At 42.7% G+C, this 17,542-nt stretch overlaps 14 protein-coding genes across 14 annotated transcripts, besides 1 other annotated feature; 7 read left to right on the forward strand and 7 right to left on the reverse strand.

Moving 5' to 3' along the window:
• Positions 1-83: 83 nt before the first annotated feature.
• Positions 84-2,264, forward strand: EPS1 (protein disulfide isomerase EPS1; the record flags this gene model as incomplete). The annotated part of the gene is made up of 1 exon (XM_002554701.1): positions 84-2,264. One exon carries the CDS (start codon positions 84-86, stop codon positions 2,262-2,264), a length of 2,181 nt encoding a protein of 726 aa, XP_002554747.1.
• Positions 2,265-2,355: 91 nt separating this feature from the next.
• On the reverse strand, positions 2,356-2,835 carry BET1 (Bet1p; the record flags this gene model as incomplete). Its single annotated transcript, XM_002554702.1, has 2 exons — positions 2,356-2,764; positions 2,825-2,835. 2 exons carry the CDS (start codon positions 2,833-2,835, stop codon positions 2,356-2,358), a joined length of 420 nt encoding a protein of 139 aa, XP_002554748.1.
• A 166-nt stretch (positions 2,836-3,001) lies between these two features.
• Positions 3,002-3,844, forward strand: CFD1 (iron-sulfur cluster assembly protein CFD1; the record flags this gene model as incomplete). Its single annotated transcript, XM_002554703.1, has 1 exon — positions 3,002-3,844. One exon carries the CDS (start codon positions 3,002-3,004, stop codon positions 3,842-3,844), a length of 843 nt encoding a protein of 280 aa, XP_002554749.1.
• A 14-nt stretch (positions 3,845-3,858) lies between these two features.
• VAB2 (Vab2p) lies at positions 3,859-4,830 on the reverse strand (the record flags this gene model as incomplete). Its single annotated transcript, XM_002554704.1, has 1 exon — positions 3,859-4,830. The coding sequence occupies one exon, from the start codon at positions 4,828-4,830 to the stop codon at positions 3,859-3,861; it is 972 nt and encodes a 323-aa protein (XP_002554750.1).
• A 559-nt stretch (positions 4,831-5,389) lies between these two features.
• YEA4 (Yea4p) lies at positions 5,390-6,439 on the forward strand (the record flags this gene model as incomplete). Its single annotated transcript, XM_002554705.1, has 1 exon — positions 5,390-6,439. One exon carries the CDS (start codon positions 5,390-5,392, stop codon positions 6,437-6,439), a length of 1,050 nt encoding a protein of 349 aa, XP_002554751.1.
• Positions 6,440-6,540: 101 nt separating this feature from the next.
• GIM4 (tubulin-binding prefolding complex subunit GIM4) lies at positions 6,541-6,929 on the forward strand (the record flags this gene model as incomplete). The annotated part of the gene is made up of 2 exons (XM_002554706.1): positions 6,541-6,559; positions 6,613-6,929. The coding sequence occupies 2 exons, from the start codon at positions 6,541-6,543 to the stop codon at positions 6,927-6,929; spliced, it is 336 nt and encodes a 111-aa protein (XP_002554752.1).
• Positions 6,930-7,024: 95 nt separating this feature from the next.
• On the reverse strand, positions 7,025-8,344 carry WBP1 (dolichyl-diphosphooligosaccharide-protein glycotransferase; the record flags this gene model as incomplete). Its single annotated transcript, XM_002554707.1, has 1 exon — positions 7,025-8,344. The coding sequence occupies one exon, from the start codon at positions 8,342-8,344 to the stop codon at positions 7,025-7,027; it is 1,320 nt and encodes a 439-aa protein (XP_002554753.1).
• Positions 8,345-8,445: 101 nt separating this feature from the next.
• On the forward strand, positions 8,446-8,742 carry KLTH0F12980g (KLTH0F12980p; the record flags this gene model as incomplete). Its single annotated transcript, XM_002554708.1, has 1 exon — positions 8,446-8,742. One exon carries the CDS (start codon positions 8,446-8,448, stop codon positions 8,740-8,742), a length of 297 nt encoding a protein of 98 aa, XP_002554754.1.
• Positions 8,743-8,761: 19 nt separating this feature from the next.
• INP51 (phosphoinositide 5-phosphatase INP51) lies at positions 8,762-11,572 on the reverse strand (the record flags this gene model as incomplete). The annotated part of the gene is made up of 1 exon (XM_002554709.1): positions 8,762-11,572. The coding sequence occupies one exon, from the start codon at positions 11,570-11,572 to the stop codon at positions 8,762-8,764; it is 2,811 nt and encodes a 936-aa protein (XP_002554755.1).
• Positions 11,573-11,680: 108 nt separating this feature from the next.
• Positions 11,681-13,237, forward strand: KLTH0F13024g (uncharacterized protein; the record flags this gene model as incomplete). The annotated part of the gene is made up of 1 exon (XM_002554710.1): positions 11,681-13,237. One exon carries the CDS (start codon positions 11,681-11,683, stop codon positions 13,235-13,237), a length of 1,557 nt encoding a protein of 518 aa, XP_002554756.1.
• A 45-nt stretch (positions 13,238-13,282) lies between these two features.
• IRC22 (Irc22p) lies at positions 13,283-13,948 on the reverse strand (the record flags this gene model as incomplete). The annotated part of the gene is made up of 1 exon (XM_002554711.1): positions 13,283-13,948. The coding sequence occupies one exon, from the start codon at positions 13,946-13,948 to the stop codon at positions 13,283-13,285; it is 666 nt and encodes a 221-aa protein (XP_002554757.1).
• A 328-nt stretch (positions 13,949-14,276) lies between these two features.
• Positions 14,277-14,402: a sequence feature (Centromere Klth0F).
• A 202-nt stretch (positions 14,403-14,604) lies between these two features.
• Positions 14,605-15,042, reverse strand: SGN1 (Sgn1p; the record flags this gene model as incomplete). The annotated part of the gene is made up of 1 exon (XM_002554712.1): positions 14,605-15,042. One exon carries the CDS (start codon positions 15,040-15,042, stop codon positions 14,605-14,607), a length of 438 nt encoding a protein of 145 aa, XP_002554758.1.
• A 238-nt stretch (positions 15,043-15,280) lies between these two features.
• NOP16 (Nop16p) lies at positions 15,281-15,964 on the forward strand (the record flags this gene model as incomplete). The annotated part of the gene is made up of 1 exon (XM_002554713.1): positions 15,281-15,964. One exon carries the CDS (start codon positions 15,281-15,283, stop codon positions 15,962-15,964), a length of 684 nt encoding a protein of 227 aa, XP_002554759.1.
• A 111-nt stretch (positions 15,965-16,075) lies between these two features.
• PMI40 (mannose-6-phosphate isomerase PMI40) lies at positions 16,076-17,427 on the reverse strand (the record flags this gene model as incomplete). The annotated part of the gene is made up of 2 exons (XM_002554714.1): positions 16,076-17,334; positions 17,397-17,427. The coding sequence occupies 2 exons, from the start codon at positions 17,425-17,427 to the stop codon at positions 16,076-16,078; spliced, it is 1,290 nt and encodes a 429-aa protein (XP_002554760.1).
• Positions 17,428-17,542: the final 115 nt, after the last annotated feature.

The following is a 17,542-nucleotide window of genomic DNA, read 5'->3' on the forward strand; positions in this document are numbered from 1 at the left end:
TAAATGGCATCTGTCGTTCTTTCTTTAGTTAATATAGTTCCCTTCAGGGCTAAGCATTTTCGTAGCGCTCTTTTGACGGCTATATGAAATTATTACGAATTGGTTTCCTTCAGGTGCGGATCACAGCCCTTCACAAAAACGAAACTTTGATCAAGGGTGCTGTGAAAATGCGCTTGAAACAACTTCTGCTGTCATTGGTGCTTTGCACCCGCCTTGTTGTGCCGCTTGATGATGCCGAAAGTGTGGACGAGGACCCATTTCCCCAGCCAGTATCTGCCGCTGGTTTTCGAGAGGCAATCTCGAAACATCTCCAGCTAGTCGAGTTCTACAGTCCGTTCTGTCACCACTGTAAAAAACTTGCGCCGGTCTGGGAGAAAACGTGGAAATCGTTTCGTGAGGAAGGGGAAAAACTCAATATATCTTTGATACAGGTAAATTGTGTGGAGAACGGTGACCTTTGTGCAGAGGAAAGAATTCAGGCCTTCCCCAGTATCAAGCTTTATGGGCCCAGTGGCTTCATCAAAGATTTCCCTAATTCATGGAAACGTAATGAGAAGACAATCTCAAATTTTGCTCGTCAGGAAGCGATGAATTTGGATAACTTTGATACCTCACTCCTGTATAGCAAAAGCAAATCCTTAGATGGCCCTGAGTTTTTAGAATTGATAGCGGGCAATGGCAATCTGCCTAACCTGGTGTCGTTTTGGCCGTCGGAAGACCTCAAAAACGTAGATGATAATTCTTTTGAGTTTGAAAACTGCGACGAGTGTCATGGTTTTCAGAAGATTTGGACGCTGTTGTCCAACAAACTTGAACCTGAGGGTTTCGTCACCTCCCACTTCAACTGTGCTGCGAACAAAAAGATATGTCAGGAGCTTGGCCTTGAAAATCTCGCAAAGCTGACCAACCATAGGTCAGACAGAAAGCCTCAGGTTGCGTTGGTCCTTCCCAACAAAACTGTCAACAATTTGTTCTTCTATCACAAATATGACGATAGTGTACAAAGCTACGCCGATTTCGCGACGCGAACATACTCTAATGCTCAGATCCCGGAAACCAACATGAAGAGCCTTGGCCAGTTGATTGAAGAACCGCTAGAGCTGAAAAAGGGTCAAAAAAGCTCGGACGCAAACATTTACGTTGTTTTCAAATATGAGTCTGAAACTGTGGTTCAGGAAGATTTCGAAATTTTGGAGCAGCTTATTGAGCCTATCTCCAGAATTCCCAATGCCTTTCTTTACAAAAGTTCAGATGACATGATGGGATTATCGCGCCGGCTCTTCAACCAAATGTACAATGTGATTAACTATGAGGATAATGAAGAACAGAAGAAACCGAACGAGGAGTTTTTTGTCATGAGCACACTTACTCAATATCCAACGTTTTTTTTGTTTAAACAAGGCAACCTGGTTCCTACCGTTTTTCATGGATACTCAACAACTGAAATGCGGAATCTCAACTTCATTTTGAAGTGGCTGAGTGAGAATTCTCTACCCTTACTCAATGAAGTCACTTCAGAAAACTTCGACTCATTGCTTGGGTATCATTCTGAACTCTATAATACGATGGCTGTTCAGCTGCTTGATACTTCATCCGAATCCGAGTATTCAAGAAGTATGACCTACGTTGAGAACTTTTTGACAAGTGCATTCGACTATGAAGCCACCAGAAGTGACTTCTTGTATGAAACCGTTCTAAATAAAAGACTGATGAAAGAAGAAGCAGTGAGGTCCTTGAAGAACAAGAATGCACCTTCAACAGAAATTGTGAAAAAGATGCGGGACGAGATTGTTCACAATGACGATCACCGGGCGTTATTCGCGTACCTTGATCTTGCGAGTCATAAGGCACTTTTGACTCAGGCTGGCCTGAACGCCTATGACCGCACATATAAGAATGGTGATGTCTTGATTATTGACAAAGTGACAGGCTCCTACTATTATGATCGGGACCAAGTTGGTAATATGCTAACGACAACATCTCCTAGCCAACTGAAAAATACGTTGGCAAGGCTGAATTTTCCAACAAAGTTTTCGCGCTCCGCCCTCGCTAAGATCCCCATCCAAAATTTGAATAGAGGCTTGACTTCTATTCTGAGACCAGTTTTACATCCTGGATTGGCGGGATACGCACTAGCTTGCGTTGCCTTCCTATTTGCTTTCCTAAGGATAAGCAAGGCCTACAGGAAGTCTGTGATTGGGCGTAAATATCGCAGTAAACGCGATGTTACAGGTATACTTGGGAAACCTAAGCCAATTGAATGAACACGCAACTAGTAGTAGTAATCTATATTAATGGCTTTTTATGCTAACTATTAAAAGCATGAAATTTACCGCCGAAGAGAGTAACAAGCTATTATGAGATCCAGACCCAAAAAAAAAGCAAAAATACAACGAGAAATATTATCAGCCACGTCTTGAAAGGAATCCTTGAGTTCTTTGCCATTTTCATCATATCAACATAGGTCCTTTTAAGCCGCTTACTTGTTCCATCAAATGCATCACCAAGCTTACCCACCGTATCATTACTGCCTCTTATTTCTTCCCCCATCCTAAGAGACAGGGATTTTAGCGCGTTCACTCTTTCACCCATAGCGCTCATATGCTTGTCACTTTGTTCTTCAAGGTTCGAAAGCGTCGACTGCGAAAGGTCCAGACTTCCCCCTTTATCATAAGGAGAACTGGCCCTATTGACTAAGTTATCGTATTTTGCGCCAAAAAGCTGCGTTCGACTGCCGTCTCTTTGATGAAGTCCATTTTCTTGGCTCCTTTTTAAGGTTAGAGTGACGAATGAAGGCTAGTTTGTTTAAATGTACCCAACTTACGTGAAACTCATTGATCGGTGGACACTGAGTCTCTTTGCATCAACTATCGTTTAATGTTTAATGCAATGGTATTTAACTCGATCAATAACTTGTTTATCCCTCTGGACGGACATCTATATTATCGGTTGTTGCCTCCGCATTACAGCGCACAGGAAGTTTGATTTAAACACTTGAGACATGAGCATTGAACCTAATGGACCACCAGCTTCTTTACGAGATGTCAAACATATTTACCTGATCTTATCTGGCAAAGGAGGTGTTGGGAAGAGCTCCGTCACAACTCAGATTGCGCTAACGTTGGCTGGGCTAGGCAAGAAAGTTGGCGTGTTAGATATTGACCTTACCGGCCCTTCGTTGCCCCGAATGTTTGGGCTCGAAGGCCAATCCATATACCAGTCTGCGGAAGGATGGATTCCTGTAACTAAGTATGAGGGAGAACAAGGAACGCTCAAGGTCATGTCGCTAGGTTTTCTCTTGGATGACAGAGGAAATAGCGTAGTATGGAGGGGGCCAAAGAAAACAGCAATGATCAAACAGTTTACAAAAGATGTAGCTTGGGGAAAACTAGACTACCTATTGATAGATACCCCACCAGGAACCTCTGATGAGCACATTTCTATAGCTGAAGAACTGAGGTGGGCAAAGCCTGATGGTGCTATCATCGTAACAACGCCGCAAAACGTTGCGACTGCTGATGTTAGAAAGGAGATCAACTTTTGTCGGAAAGTTAATTTCGATGTCTTAGGCATCATCGAGAACATGTCGGGGTTTGTTTGCCCTCATTGCGCAGAGTGCACTAATATATTTTCTAAAGGTGGTGGTGAAAGACTGAGTAAGGCCTTGGACATCGAGTTCCTGGGTAGCGTACCGATTGATCCTTCTTTTGTGGAAATGATTGAGAAGCAGTCATTAACCAATGCAAATATCGTGGATGCCTATCGAAACCAGGCGCTGTTCGCGATATTTCAGCAAATAATAAAGGTCGTACAAGAGAAAAATATTCCTTCGAGACTTGCATAGAGGCTGCATTACTGCTATTTGCGGATATCTAGGTTCTTATGTAGGCTGCCAGCAAGCTTTCCGAAAACCTCTTGATCTTCAACTTGACATGGGTGACAAGCTTGTTCATAGGTCGTGATTACAGAAGCTCTTGATGCTTTGCGAAACTGAGGCATTAGCATAAACTCCGGAATGGATGCTTTCGCTGTCCCGAGGTGTGTATGCTGGTTCGTAAAACTACTGATCTCTGGCACAGGAGAGGTTTCCGAGCTGTGCAGACTGTTGTTATTCTCACACGGAGGCGTGGCGCTCTCGGGGCCCGATTTAGGTTCACAGGAGGCCTCGTTTTTTTGTCCAGGAGCCTCCTTAAGGGCTGATAGATCTGTATCTGATTTACATGAAGGCGCCCTTGACTGTGCAGGAATCGCAGATTGGTTGTTCTTTTGGGATTTATGATTTGATTCATATTTTTTAAGCGCTTCAAACAGAAGAGGGTAGTGTTGACGATTTATTCCCTGATCGCTAGATAATCTATTTTTAAGAGGCAATCTAGCATCCTTCTTGTAGATTAATGAAACAAGGGGGTCTGACAGCTCTTTCAATGATTCAAGCAACACTTCGATCTTAGTTACTGCAGCGGAACAGCACTCTATGTTCCTCGAGGTGGAGTTTTCCAACACCTCCCTCCTCTTGATAATCCTTCTATAGTGCCGATGTAGCTTTCGCATTGAAACCTGCAATTGATGTTCAATCTTATCTGTTTGAGCAGCTTCGGAGGATATATCGTGGAGAACGCACTCGTTTATCTTCAGCGAATCAAGCTTGACCTGCTTGAGCTCCCTTTGCACAACACTGAATATAGCATCCGGCGTGAGTTGCTTAGAAGGCGCGAGACCTGGAAGAGTTTTCAAGGCTTCAAATGAGCTCGTCTGTTTAATTGAAATGAACTGGTAATTCCTTCGTTTTTTTGGACAAGTGCTCTCGCCGCTTTTTCTGATGGATCTCATTCTCCAACAACTTCAAAATAGCTTATGGGACAAGTAACCTTTCTCTAGAGACCGATTGATGCTACCCTTGGGATTGAATGAGTAAAGATCAGGAGCGTAGTAGTGATGAATTTGTTGAGTTTAAAATGGATGTTCTTAATGAATCCTATCACTTTATAAGAGCATATTTAGATCGCTCCATGCAATTCCGAACGGACGCTCATACAGAATAGAGTATCATTCTAATGTCGCGAACATGTCGTTAAACATATAATTACGTGTAAAAACGTGATGTACGAAACAAAAAAATACAGATTATTCAAACCTATTGATGTCCGGAGCTTAATTGTTTTATCAAAATTCAGGCTCGGCCCTTACAAGCACTGCTTTAAGCCTCTAAACATGCGCTACCGCGCTTCTGCTCAGACGCACTGTGGGAACCGCTCAAGCGCGCGCTGAGATAAAGAAGCACAGGAAATCCCATTCAGAGCACGTGACAAAGTATCAGCAAATAGTACTCATCTAGTTGATTAGACATCCTTACCCACTCGGCGGGAAACTGTTGAAAGAGGAAGTCACGATGGAGAGCACGAAGTTTGTCAAGCTTCGCAGGCTACCCATGAAGCTGTTACTGCCACTATCATCAATATTTGGGGGTTGCTGCTCGAACGTGTATACGCTTGAGCGGATCATGGCTAGCACTCCACACAATATGGGTAACATTGTAACGTTTATGCAGGTCCTGTTTGTCGCGCTCAAGACTCTTCCAGAGTTTTTGGAATTTCGCAATCCTCCGACATTCTTAAAAAGACGCAAAATTCCTTTTAAAATTCATCTACTGTCGGTACTCTTATTTTTACTGGGCACTGTATCCAACAACAGTGTTTTCGCATTCGGAGTTTCTGTTCCTTTGCACATCGTCTTCCGCAGCTCGGCAACCGCTATTACAATGGTTCTTAGCTGGGCCATAGGACAAAGAACTTACACCCAGAAACAGGTATGCTCTGCTATTCTTATGACGACCGGCGGAGTTGTCACAATAATTTACAGATCGTCTGAATTCTCAATTGAAAGCTTGAAAGTTGCAAATATGTCTTCTGTTAAGGCGGGAGAGGGGACTGGGCTGCTATTGCTTATCAGCTCTTCCATTCTACTCTGTTCATATTCTTTGTTGAATGATTGGACATACAGAACATACGGCAAGCATTGGAAAGAAAGCCTTTTCTATATGCATTTGCTAAGCCTCCCGTTATTGCTTGTCAATTGGAGGCAGTTGAGGGAGGAGTTTAGATATCTGATACATGGCGCCAAAATGGTTTCAATTCCATTTACTAACGCTAAAGTCCCCCCTGCAGTAATTATGATGGTGGGAAATGTTGTGACTCAATCCATCTGCATTGAGGGTGTTAGCGCCCTAGCAAGCATAACGGATGCTCTTACAGTTTCTGTCATCCTTCTTTTGCGAAAGCTGTCCAGTTTACTGCTAAGTGTTTATCTTTTTGATAATAGTCTATCATGGACTGCACTGATCGGGACGGTTACGGTTTTTATAGGGGCACTGATGTATATACTCTCAGCAGCCCCATCTAGCGATATCGGCAAGGGTTCAAAAGGTGTGAAGTCGTTGTAGCTTTCGTGCACGATTATCAAATTTTAGTAGTGAGTAAGGTTAATCGAATAGACTAAAAAATAGAAATGATTGTAATACTCTAATATTTCGACACCGCCAAAATGGAACAGCACTCCAATGGTATGATGAGATTATTTGTTTCGATGGTACTACCAATACTAACTCCAGCCTAGGTCTACAACTCAGGTACAATGAGTACAAGCAAACAATGGAGAACCTTCAAGCCAAAATCATCGAGCTGGGTAACGATAAAGACGAACATGAGGTGGTCCTGGCAACACTAAACGATACAGATTCTAGCAGGAAGTGCTACAGAATGATAGGTGGGGCTCTAGTGGAAACAAATGTGAAATCAACAATTCCAGTGCTTGAAACAAAAAAAGGTAACCTGAGCGCTTCTATATCAACCCTCAAAGCTGAACTCGTGAAGACTGCCGAGGAGTTTGAGAAGTGGAAAAAAGATAATAAAATTCAAGTGGTTCGCCAATAGATCTAAAACTGTCAAAAGCATTTTTGGTCGTCACAAATCAGCCAATTGGCTACACGAAGTGCACTAAGCATTTTAAAGACTAAAAATCTGTATAGCTAATTGTTTTTCTTCCCGGTTTCAACGGTTTTGGGCTTCCTCAGGCTGAGATACAGCACAACGAAGAGAACCCAGACAGTTATAACCGAATAAATGGACGTAAGATACACCCAAGAGTTGGTAATGTCCCAACTTCTCGGATATTCGTCGTTTGCAAGATGGCGTATTGCCCGTACGTCCTTTTCGGTGATGAAAGATAGCCCTGCTCTTTTGTAGTCAACCAAAAAGGTGAAAATGCCATGATGGTCTGGGAGACTGAAATTGCCCGTGGTATAGTATTGCGCGTCGGAAGAGGTTTCACTTGGAAGCAAAGTAATGCGGTAGTATGGGTCTATCATCCTTAGCTCAAACTGAACGTCATCAGAAGTGAAAGGGCCCCAAGATGAGCCATTCCACTCGCTAAATCCGATCTCATAAACAATGCTGTCCTTTACCTTATAAGGAGATTCGAGGTAACTCGCGCCACTAGCATGATGGTGAGTGAATCCCACCGATTTGAGGACCGCTTTTTCGCCAAATGTCCATTTTGTCAGTTCCTCCGCAAAGCGTCCGTTACTGGCTGAAAATTCGTCACTGAGAAATACTTCACTGCCAACCCATGCAAGGCGCGTATTATGCAAACTTTGAAAAGCAGCCGCAAGGTAGCCTTCAGAGCCTATAGTCCATTCCTCATTACTCTGTTTGCTGTCCAAAGTAAAGGACGTCTTGGGTGCTTGAAGGACAGGAATAATTAGCTGACGATTATCCAGAAGAGCTGCTGCACCCTTGTACACGAGATTGTAATCTCCTGGCGAAACCACGTAGTCATTGAGGGATTTCCCTTTCGTTAGGTATAATGTGTTGTTTTCATCGCCATGATAATAATCATTCACGTAATAGTTTCTGGGGCTAGGGTAAATTCCCAATTGGTTCAGAAATGAGCGAATATTGTCTGACAGACCTTCAGGCGAGGTGACAGTTAAAACTTGACCCCCAGAAGAAAAAAAATCGAGCAGGTTTTCCACCGATAGTTGTTTGTTGAAATGCCTGGACCTTACAGGGTAAACAATCAAGTTATCATATAGCCTATCTTCACCCCTGAAGAGAGAGATAGGAGTCGAGTCATTACCTAATGCTCGGTAGGTCAATTCATGAGAGCGCTCTTTCAAACTATTGAAGAAGGTACTATAGCTGTCGAGTTCTGTAAGCCTTTGATCGTAAATAACCAGTGTTCTTGAACCGAATGCTGGCTTAGCTTCAACCAAGGTCAAAATGGGCATCACCGCGATGGCCATGAATAAAGTCCGGACCACATTTCGGAAAACGCCAACCACTCTCATTGAACAAACTTATCTTACTAGTCGTTGTAAGACTTCCAGACTTTTTAATATTCTCAAGTTTATTTGTATAGTTGGATAATTCAAAAAATTGAAATGAAGTCATGTGGAAAGTAATCACTAACAAGTTAAGGAGAGGAAGCACTAAAAGCATGGTTCATACGCCAGAGGAGAAGCAGGATCAAAACTTCTCTAATTCAGCTGGTTTTCTCGAGACCTTCAAGCAGCTTCAAGAGGGAGAAAAGACGGCTGAAAAGCTTGAAAGTATGCTTGACAAGCTTGAAGGAAAACTCGAAGAGCTACTTTCGCAGGCCGATGCTGTGATCCAAGAACCCCACAATAAGCCAGCCAACTCGAAACCAGAGTCCAGAATTGACGCTCAAGGTAAAACTTCAAATTAATTAACATGCGTGGCTTTTTCTATGTTGACTCTCTACGTACAAAAAAAGGCTCCTCGTCAGTGACAAAGGGGTTGACGGGTCGACTGGGGTTTATCATGAATTTCGTGGGGTCAACATCTAATAGGACCTTTACCTGTTTAGAGCTGCCTATCCACCACTTCTTTGCCGCAGAGCTTGGTGGCGGAAGCTTCCGGCCTTTTCTAATCTCAGGCGCTACTGGTTCGTCACTCTCAGATTTATCCGGAAATAGCTCCCCACTGTTAAGCACAGTAAAGCGCTCCTCGTCTGTGAGGTCGGAAAGCTGTTCTGTAAGCCTTTCATAGATTTCAGTAGCTAGTTTAGCTTTCAATTTCTCGTCGACAACGTTAACGGTAGAGTTGAATGTAGCAAACACCGGTCGATGGTCTGAAAAAATTATATTTTCGGCAGAGCCGTAGCTTGCTTGCCTCACCGAGTCGCCCCTACTCAATATTCTATCGGTCCATGCAGGAATCCTCAGTTTCTCGCTAGTGTCATACGTTTTCGTGCCAGGGTCAAACTTATAAGTCGGTGGAAACTTGATCTCCATCTCATTATAATAAGGAAAGGACTCACCCGCTATCATTTGCTGGTTTAGCTGGTCCCTCTCAAATAGCGCTTCGTAATCGTTGCCAGATACGCGCCTACGCACTTCATCATTGGGCAGCGAGATCCTGTAATTAAAGTCTCCCATCCATATAACAACATCATGATCTTTAATTGTCAGGTTTCTTGAAAATCTGATGTTCTTCACTATGGTCTTATAGTCATGGTGCCGCTGATCGACGTTTTCAAGGCCAGCCGCAAGATGTGACACGAGCAAGCAAAACTTGGTTGTCGAGTATGTAAAGCTAACAGCAACTGCGCCCTTGTTAGAGCTCATTCCCCCAAAACCTGTTTTCTTAACATCGCCTTCCAAATGCTTGACCTTGCCATACTCTGACTCGCTAATAAAAAGAAGGAGAAGTACGCCGCCTAGCTGACCGCCCCAAACCTGAATGAACTTCTTGTTTCCCACGCTATTAAGTGTTCCTAAAATCTTTTTCTCCCAAAACTGTTTAGCATAAGGGTCAGTGGAAAGCATATGTCCTGGACTTAGCTCAACCACTTCCTCGAAACCAAGCACATAGACATCCGGCAAGTTTCCCATGTCAACTGAGGGAGGAAATAGCCAGGAGCCTATATCGTCGGGATACATTCTGCCGTTAACATTGAAAGTACCTGCAAAAATACTGATATTTTTCTGGTACGTGAATTCTTTCCTCATTTTCCTCATTAGTTTAGAAATGTGAGCGTGTAATGGATCGTAGAGACTAACCCGACAGCTCGAACTGAAAAGCTTCCAGTAAACCTTTTTAAACTTATTCAGGTTTTTGAAATTGTCGTGATACAGCCGTCCAAGCCAGAATTTGTTGTCGTCCCATAGTTTGTCATGAGTGCTTAGAAAATTACTTGTGATCTCAAGGCCACCTAGCTCGGAGGTTGTGACTTCTATCACTTCCCTACTCACGCATTTCTCTACGAGATTAGGCCTTTCTATTGAATCGAATGCACTGATGCGTAAACAACCCGTTTGTGTACTGACGTAGATTCCTTTGGAGATGTCGTAAACAAACGCGCCAAACTCATAGATATCTTGTTTAAGGAGATATATTAGTTTGTGCGACTGCTTGATTAAAATGTCAGAACCGTATTCAACATTGGTCAATCTGACGTCTTTGTTATCAGCGCATTTCCGGTAGGCGTTGCTTAGAATTTCTTGGGATTCGCTTTTAGGTTTTACAAGATTCAACACGCTTACGACACCATACTTGGAGGCAAGTGCATCGAAGTGCTTATCAAAAGCTACCTGAAAACAAGCTGGATCTTCCACCAACTTTATTTTTTTACCATGTAATATTTGACCCTCCGAAACCTCCCAGCTGAGAGGAACATTTCCGCTAGTTTGCACGTAAGCAAAAATGTATTTCTCATTTGCAAATATCACTTCGCTTTCGATGAAATTTGCGACGTGGCCTTGTTTATCTATGCCCTGTAAATCGAAAATGTTCTCCTTATTTTCAGTAGATATCCTCGATATGATTGTAAGCGTCATAGGCGCTGCAACGTCCGCCATCAAAATTGTCTTGCAAAAGCCCCTCACGACAAATGTTAAGAAGAGTGCGCCATCGAACAGAGATCTCTCTAACGCTGTAATTCTGTTGCGCAGCTGGGTGACCTCGGATATCATATTGCTGTTCCAAATAAACTTTTGATCTTGATTATCTATGGCATAATCTAAGCCGTTATTCAGGCCCCGCTCTTGTAAGGTATTGGACAAGTCAAAATCCCTCGAGTAGTAAAAAGAACCATCACTAAAAAGCTTCTTCAGATCCGCGCAAGGATGTTCGCTTGATACTTTATCAGTGCCATGGTCCGACAAGTCACTGAGCGCAAAGTCGAAACAATCGCTGTTGAGGCAGTAAAACTCCACGTTGAGGATTTGAAATATTGACTCGATATCTTCTCTCTGACCTCCCTCAATGACTTTCCATCTCGGAAAGGCAACTTTTTGGACATTGGTAATGAGGCCAAGAAACAGATAGTTGTTCACACATATAAGCCCTAAAAGACCATTGAACATGCTTGTTTTAACTTCCACAAACCCATGGTCGCTTAATGAGGTCTCATGCATCGATTCAACGACAGCAGTTGGCTGGCCGCCCTTGCTTTCTTGTTGAGACTGCGATATCCTGGACTTTTCTAGGACAAGAACATATCCGTTGGATAGAAGAGCTAGCGACCGGGGCTCTTTTCGGATGAAAAGCTTCATTTCGCTTAGTTCTCTCTATCAAGTTTCTATGTGAGCATTGCATGCTTAATCTTTTCCAACGACTAAAATAATATACATTTCCCAATTCCTTGATGAATCCAGTGGCGTATGAGAATTGACGGTGACAACTTCAAAGAACTTTGCTATTGGTGTAGGATCGGAAGTGTCGAAAATGTCGATAGGCTCGTTTCGACAGGCGTGAACCTTAACCTGAATGATGAATTTGACAATTCACCACTTTTCCTGGCCAGTTTGTGTGGAAACGAAGAAGTGGTGAAATTACTTCTAAAGAGAGGCGCAGTATGTGATAGAGACAGGTTCGAGGGCGCGAGATGCATTTATGGCGCACTGACAGACTCCATTCGAAATATTTTGTTGGCTTTCGATATTTCGAAGGCGGTCGATTCAAAGCAGCCTTTCGCGGCGCACCTCTCGTCACTTCTAACTGATCCGTCAATCAGAAGTCACGACATAGTTTTCCAATTCCCTGGGTTAAAGAACATTAAACTACACAAGTTTCTTCTAGCAGCTAGGAGTTCTTACTTTGAGGAGAAGTTTCAGGGGCCATGGATGGACAAGCATCTGATCAAGATGCCGGATTGGGTCCCTCAAAAATCTCTAGAGATTATCTCGAGATTCATGTATCTAGTCCCTATTTTGCATGAGCTTGGCCCTACAGAAACTGGTATTGCGAAGAAATTTTGCAAAAAACTTGAACTTCTCGACCTTTTGGAACACATCGACAAAGCAAGGCATATCGCGGACCCTTCAGAAAAGTCAAAACTTGCAACAGAATCACAGTTTCGTTTTAGTGAAAGAGCACGGCACCAAATGCGTGCTTTCGTTGGAAAAATTATAAAGCAAAAGATATGCCTCCCAGTTGAACAAACGGGCTCTTCGGAAAGAATCAAAATGCTCAAGAGTAGCGTCTGTATACCTGATGTTTTTGTTGCAGTGTGTGAGAAAAACAGACCTGGTTATCGTTGGTTCTACCCATGTCATAGATCAATCTTAGTTCGATCGGAGTATTTCAAAATTATGTTTTCATCAAACTTCAAGGAAGCGTCATCGTATTCCCAAACACCTGAAGGTACGGTTGACAGATCGAAGAACTTCCCTGTTATTTCGTTTCCATGTAGCGACTCTGCGGTTGCCGAATTGATACTTGCATACCTGTATTACGATAACACGGATATAAGTTGGGAATTTGCACTTGATGTGTTAGTGGCTGCTGATGCCCTTTTCACGGATAGGCTCAAGACCATGGCAGCAGTAGCCATAATGCAATCCACGGAGTTTTTGAATCATCATTCTATATTTGAGGTCCTCTACGTCGCCTGGGACACGAGAATGGAAAGGTTAGAACATTATGCTGCGGAAGTGATTGCGAACGATTTCAAGTTCTATTGTCACGACCCTCGATTTGAGGAGGCGGTTATAAAAAGTTCTCGAAGGATTCAAAATCGGCAAGAAGCCGACACAATTGAGTTGGTGGACGACATAAGGTATCAATTGTTGAAAAAGCATAACGTAGATACTGAAGAATTTGAAGAGATCTCTTGGGATGAGGTCATTACGGAGCCGTCAAAAACCGTACTTTCACCTTACAATAAGGACATAGAGATGCTTGAGGCATTGTTAAACAGAATGGGATTAATTGCTTGAATGGCACTGTGTTGTTGTTCTATATAGAATTAGATGATTGATTTTCTATTTCTTTTTTTGGTGGTTTTCTGGGAGCCACGAAGAATCCATTCGTGAAACAGACCCATCAGGCTTCAGTTTTTTGGCATCACGACCATAAGAGGCGGATGGCTTGAAAAAGGTGAAGTAAGAAAAGGCCGCAATTAAAGCGCCAAGCACCATTTGAACGAGCATGAATTTAGGATTGAAGAAAGACATTGGTGGTGGTAGGATCCTTATAAGGCTAGGGTTGGTTACGACCCTCATAGTTTCATTTTCTTTTTGAACGTAGACATCTGGTGAAAGCACATAGTCACCCTCTTTCAACACCAGTTTAATCACATGCTGGAATTCCGTGGTCCCGTTGACATCGACGTCAAGTGGACCAATTGCTGAAGCGCTTATGTTGGCGGCATCTTCATTTTTTTGAACATCGTAAATGCGGCCCCCCAACCCGACTACGGAGACATTGAGGTCTTCTTTATTTGTGAACTTGTATTGGAGAGTAGCATTGTCACCGTTCTCAAATTCCATGAAGGAGGACAGCCCTCCGACATCTCTTTCGAGGCACTCATAAGTGATATCGAAGTTGGCATGAGGGAGAGCTTCTTGATTCCCCTCACCTGAGTCTGCTTCAGCTAGACATACACGCAGAAGTGCTAGAATCGATACTTGAATACCTGAAAACTTCATGAATCAAACCGCTGTGAAGTTCAACACTTTTGTTTAGAATAGTTTGTTGACCAACCTTTAGAGTACATAAATGTTCTTTTTTCCGAAATTTGAAACGAGATTATATATCCTTTCAATCACCGGAGTAAGTAGACGTGTCGTTAAAAAAAAGGAGGATAATCTCGAATACAGCGAAAATATGATAGGACCACGAAGGGCTATGGAAGGCTCAAGGACCTACATCAAGCTAGTAAACCAAAATAAGAATCTTTCAAGTTAAAGACCATACCTTCTGCCCTATCCTTTACTCTTAGTGAACGCATAAATATAACGTAAAATAAAGTTATCCACCACGTGATATAGAATCAGAATTTTAGTAACAAAAAGAATACAATATTTACTAAAATATTTTATATTAATGATGTTTTTGATTAAAGTTTTAGAAAGCTTTATGCTTGTTTTCCGAAAATATTTTATAGTTTAGTACAGAAGAAAAGATATCTACGTGGCATAAGAGTTCTATTTGGGTCTTTATATTTTACTAGAAGGAAATGGTTTAACAATTGCTCAAATGTTGCTTGACATCCGTAACACAGTAAATTGTCAAATGTGCTAAAAAAAGATTGCTCAGCATTTCATCCGAATGCCAAGTCACTATATTATAATTTCAAAGAAACTTATGAATTCTTCTTGTATGGCTTCCTTCTTATTCCAGGAAGGTTTGTCCTCTTCTTTGTAACTTCAATTTTATGCCCGCATAACTCGGAGTTATTCAAATCAAGAGCTTGGTCCGCCGAACAGTCCTCCTCGAATTCGATGTATGCATAGCCCAGGTTGAAGGTTTTGCGATTTGTGAAGATAGTAACACGGTTTATAGTACCATAGAGCTTGAAATGGTCTTCTAACAGATTGATTGAGATATCCACAGGGATATTGCGGAGAAATATTGAACGCGCGTCCGTTTTTCGCTGTTCCGATATCTCATTCTCACTTTTTGACACGACTTTACAAGATTGGGACTTCACTTTGTGCGGCGTCGAAGCTTGAATTTTTCTCGTGTTCATGTTCCATTCATTAAGATAGGTCAAAAGCTCATCCTGCTCCCTATTAGCCATGGCCTTTTTAGCCGTTCTCGAGACGCACTGAGGAAGGTCGGCATTGAGGTGTCCATGACGTTCGCTTTATCTGACAAGACTTTTCAATAGTTAATTTCTTTACCAGATTTATATTCACGTGAAATGGCAGGTTTAGTGCATGGAAAAAAATTTCTAGCGATGAGCTCGATGACTTTACCACCACATTCGAAGAAGCACAGCTATTGGAACCAATAGACTCCTCAGATACTCGGCAATAATGGCATCCGTTAGAAGAAGAAAGATGGCGAAGTCCTCTGTCAAGAAGGCTACAAGAAAGCTCAAGAATAGTGCCAGAAAGGTTAACATAACAGGCAATCCCATCATCGCGAAGAACTGGGACCACTCTTTGACACTTTCTCAAAACTATAAAAAGCTTGGCCTAAGATCCAAATTGCAAGCACCTGCTGGTGGTAAGGAAGCAAGTCTGGAAAAGGTCATCCCCAAGGAACCATTAGTAAAGAAGCCTTTCTCGGGTGACAGTGACGAAGAATGGGACTCCGACAGCGATAGCTCGGAAGGAAGCGTCCCTGAGGATGTCGTAAATGAGGAAAACATACCACTTGGCGAGGCACGCATTTTACGGGACAATGAAGGAAACGTCTTGAAAGTTGTTTACGGAAAAAAAGCCAACGGAAGTGGTGACGAATCCTCAGTCGCTATAACCCCTCAAGAGACTGAAACAGTTAGGGAGTTGAAAGCGTTTGCAGCAAGACCGGTCGTGACAAAAGTGAGGACGCCGAGCGAAAGGGAGGAGGCGTGGTTGAAGTCTCTTTATGAGAAGCATGGGGATGACTATCGGAAGATGTTTTTTGATCGAAAGTTGAACATTATGCAGCAGACCGAGTCCGACATAAGGAAGAGGGTAATTAACTGGAAGCTTAGAAACAAGATTTCTGACTAGCTTAGCGAGGTCCGCAAGCCGTGAATCTGTCACCGCGATTAACGCAGCAACATTTTAGCATAGGTTTCATAGAAAGCGCCTTATAAATATAATCTCAAATTACGGCATTATTTAGTTTGGTTCAACAAAAGCTCTGTAGGTGGTAAAATCAGTATCCTCTGCGATAACTTGAACCTCGGTTTCAGGCGCAATGAAAAAGACATAACCAGACTCGGACTTTAACTTGGTTTCGCCACTCTTTATGAAACCATTGCCCTTAGTTGTAATCAAGATGCTAGGACCTTGCAAACCTTCGAAACGTCTGACTCCGGGGCCAGACTTAAACGTTGTTTCAAGCACTGCAAATTCCTCGATAGGAGGGTTGTAAAGCACAGTTTTGCCGTCACCAGATGATCTGGGGAATTCCTCTAACTTCATTTTTTGGTCTTCAACTGAATCATAAGCATACGTTAGCATATCAACAAGGTTTGTCACATCTTTGAATTTGGGAGTAAATCCAGCCCTAACAACATTGTCAGAAGCAGCCATACACTCGATGATATCCCCACTGATGTAGGCATGAGGGTCTTTTGCTCTGAGGAATATGGCCTCTCCAGCTTTCAAGGAACAATGATTCAATAGCAAACCGCCGCAAAATAGGCCAACATCATCTGGAAATTGCTTATTCAATCTAATGAGCAGATCGGGGAGTTCTTTTTTGTTAAAGTCCGAAGGAGAGTCGCTAGCTCTTTTAATCAACGATCTTGAGTTTGCTGTAATTTCCTCCTGAGTAGCATGCATAACCTTGCTAAACACACTCTGAAGAAGCTTCCTGTTCTCGGCGTCTTCAGCGGATCCAGCAACGGCAGAAGCGCGATAATTTTCCACAAATTGATTGCTAACCTCTTCGCCGACAATGTTTCTAAGCTCCGGGATACGTTTCAATTCATCGGCAATTTCTTCAAGCGGTTTGAATCCACAGAAACCCTCGAAGTCCGTCACAGCAATAGCCATTTCAGGCTTATGGTTGTCATCGGGATAGTTGCTAGGATCATTCATGTGTAGCTTTTTAGCGAGTTCCTTGTCTGGATGGGCCTGGATGGACAAAACCTTCTCGATAGAAAGGACCTTGAAAAGGAATGGCAATTCATTTGCGGATCCAAACTTCTCAACATTCCCTTGACCCAGCATTTTCGCAGGCTCGGCTGCGATCAGATCGCGCAAGTTTTGTTTGGTGTCGTGATTCAGTGACGGAACCTTGTGATGAGTACCCATCCAGAGTTCTGCGTAAGGTTTATCTTCTTCGATAGCGACAGATGGGTCTGAATGAGACGCGAATTGGGCCACCGCCGAAGACGATCCAATTTTTCCCCAATCATATTGCTGGAAGCCTAGAAATAGAAGGAATTGTTAGTATAGCGCGAGTCACTTGATTGTCATCAACGTAACATACCAGCATCTAATCTAAATAATCTGTTGCTCATTGTTTGATTTGTTTACGTGTTGTTAGGGAACTCCATATATGTGATAATTCAAAAAAATTCTCGACCATTTAATATTCTAACGCGAGTCGCGTGCAATCATCAAACACGTTAGAGG

The sequence above is a fragment of the Lachancea thermotolerans genome (genome assembly GCF_000142805.1).
Source record: "Lachancea thermotolerans CBS 6340 chromosome F complete sequence".
Taxonomy (NCBI): domain Eukaryota; kingdom Fungi; phylum Ascomycota; class Saccharomycetes; order Saccharomycetales; family Saccharomycetaceae; genus Lachancea; species Lachancea thermotolerans.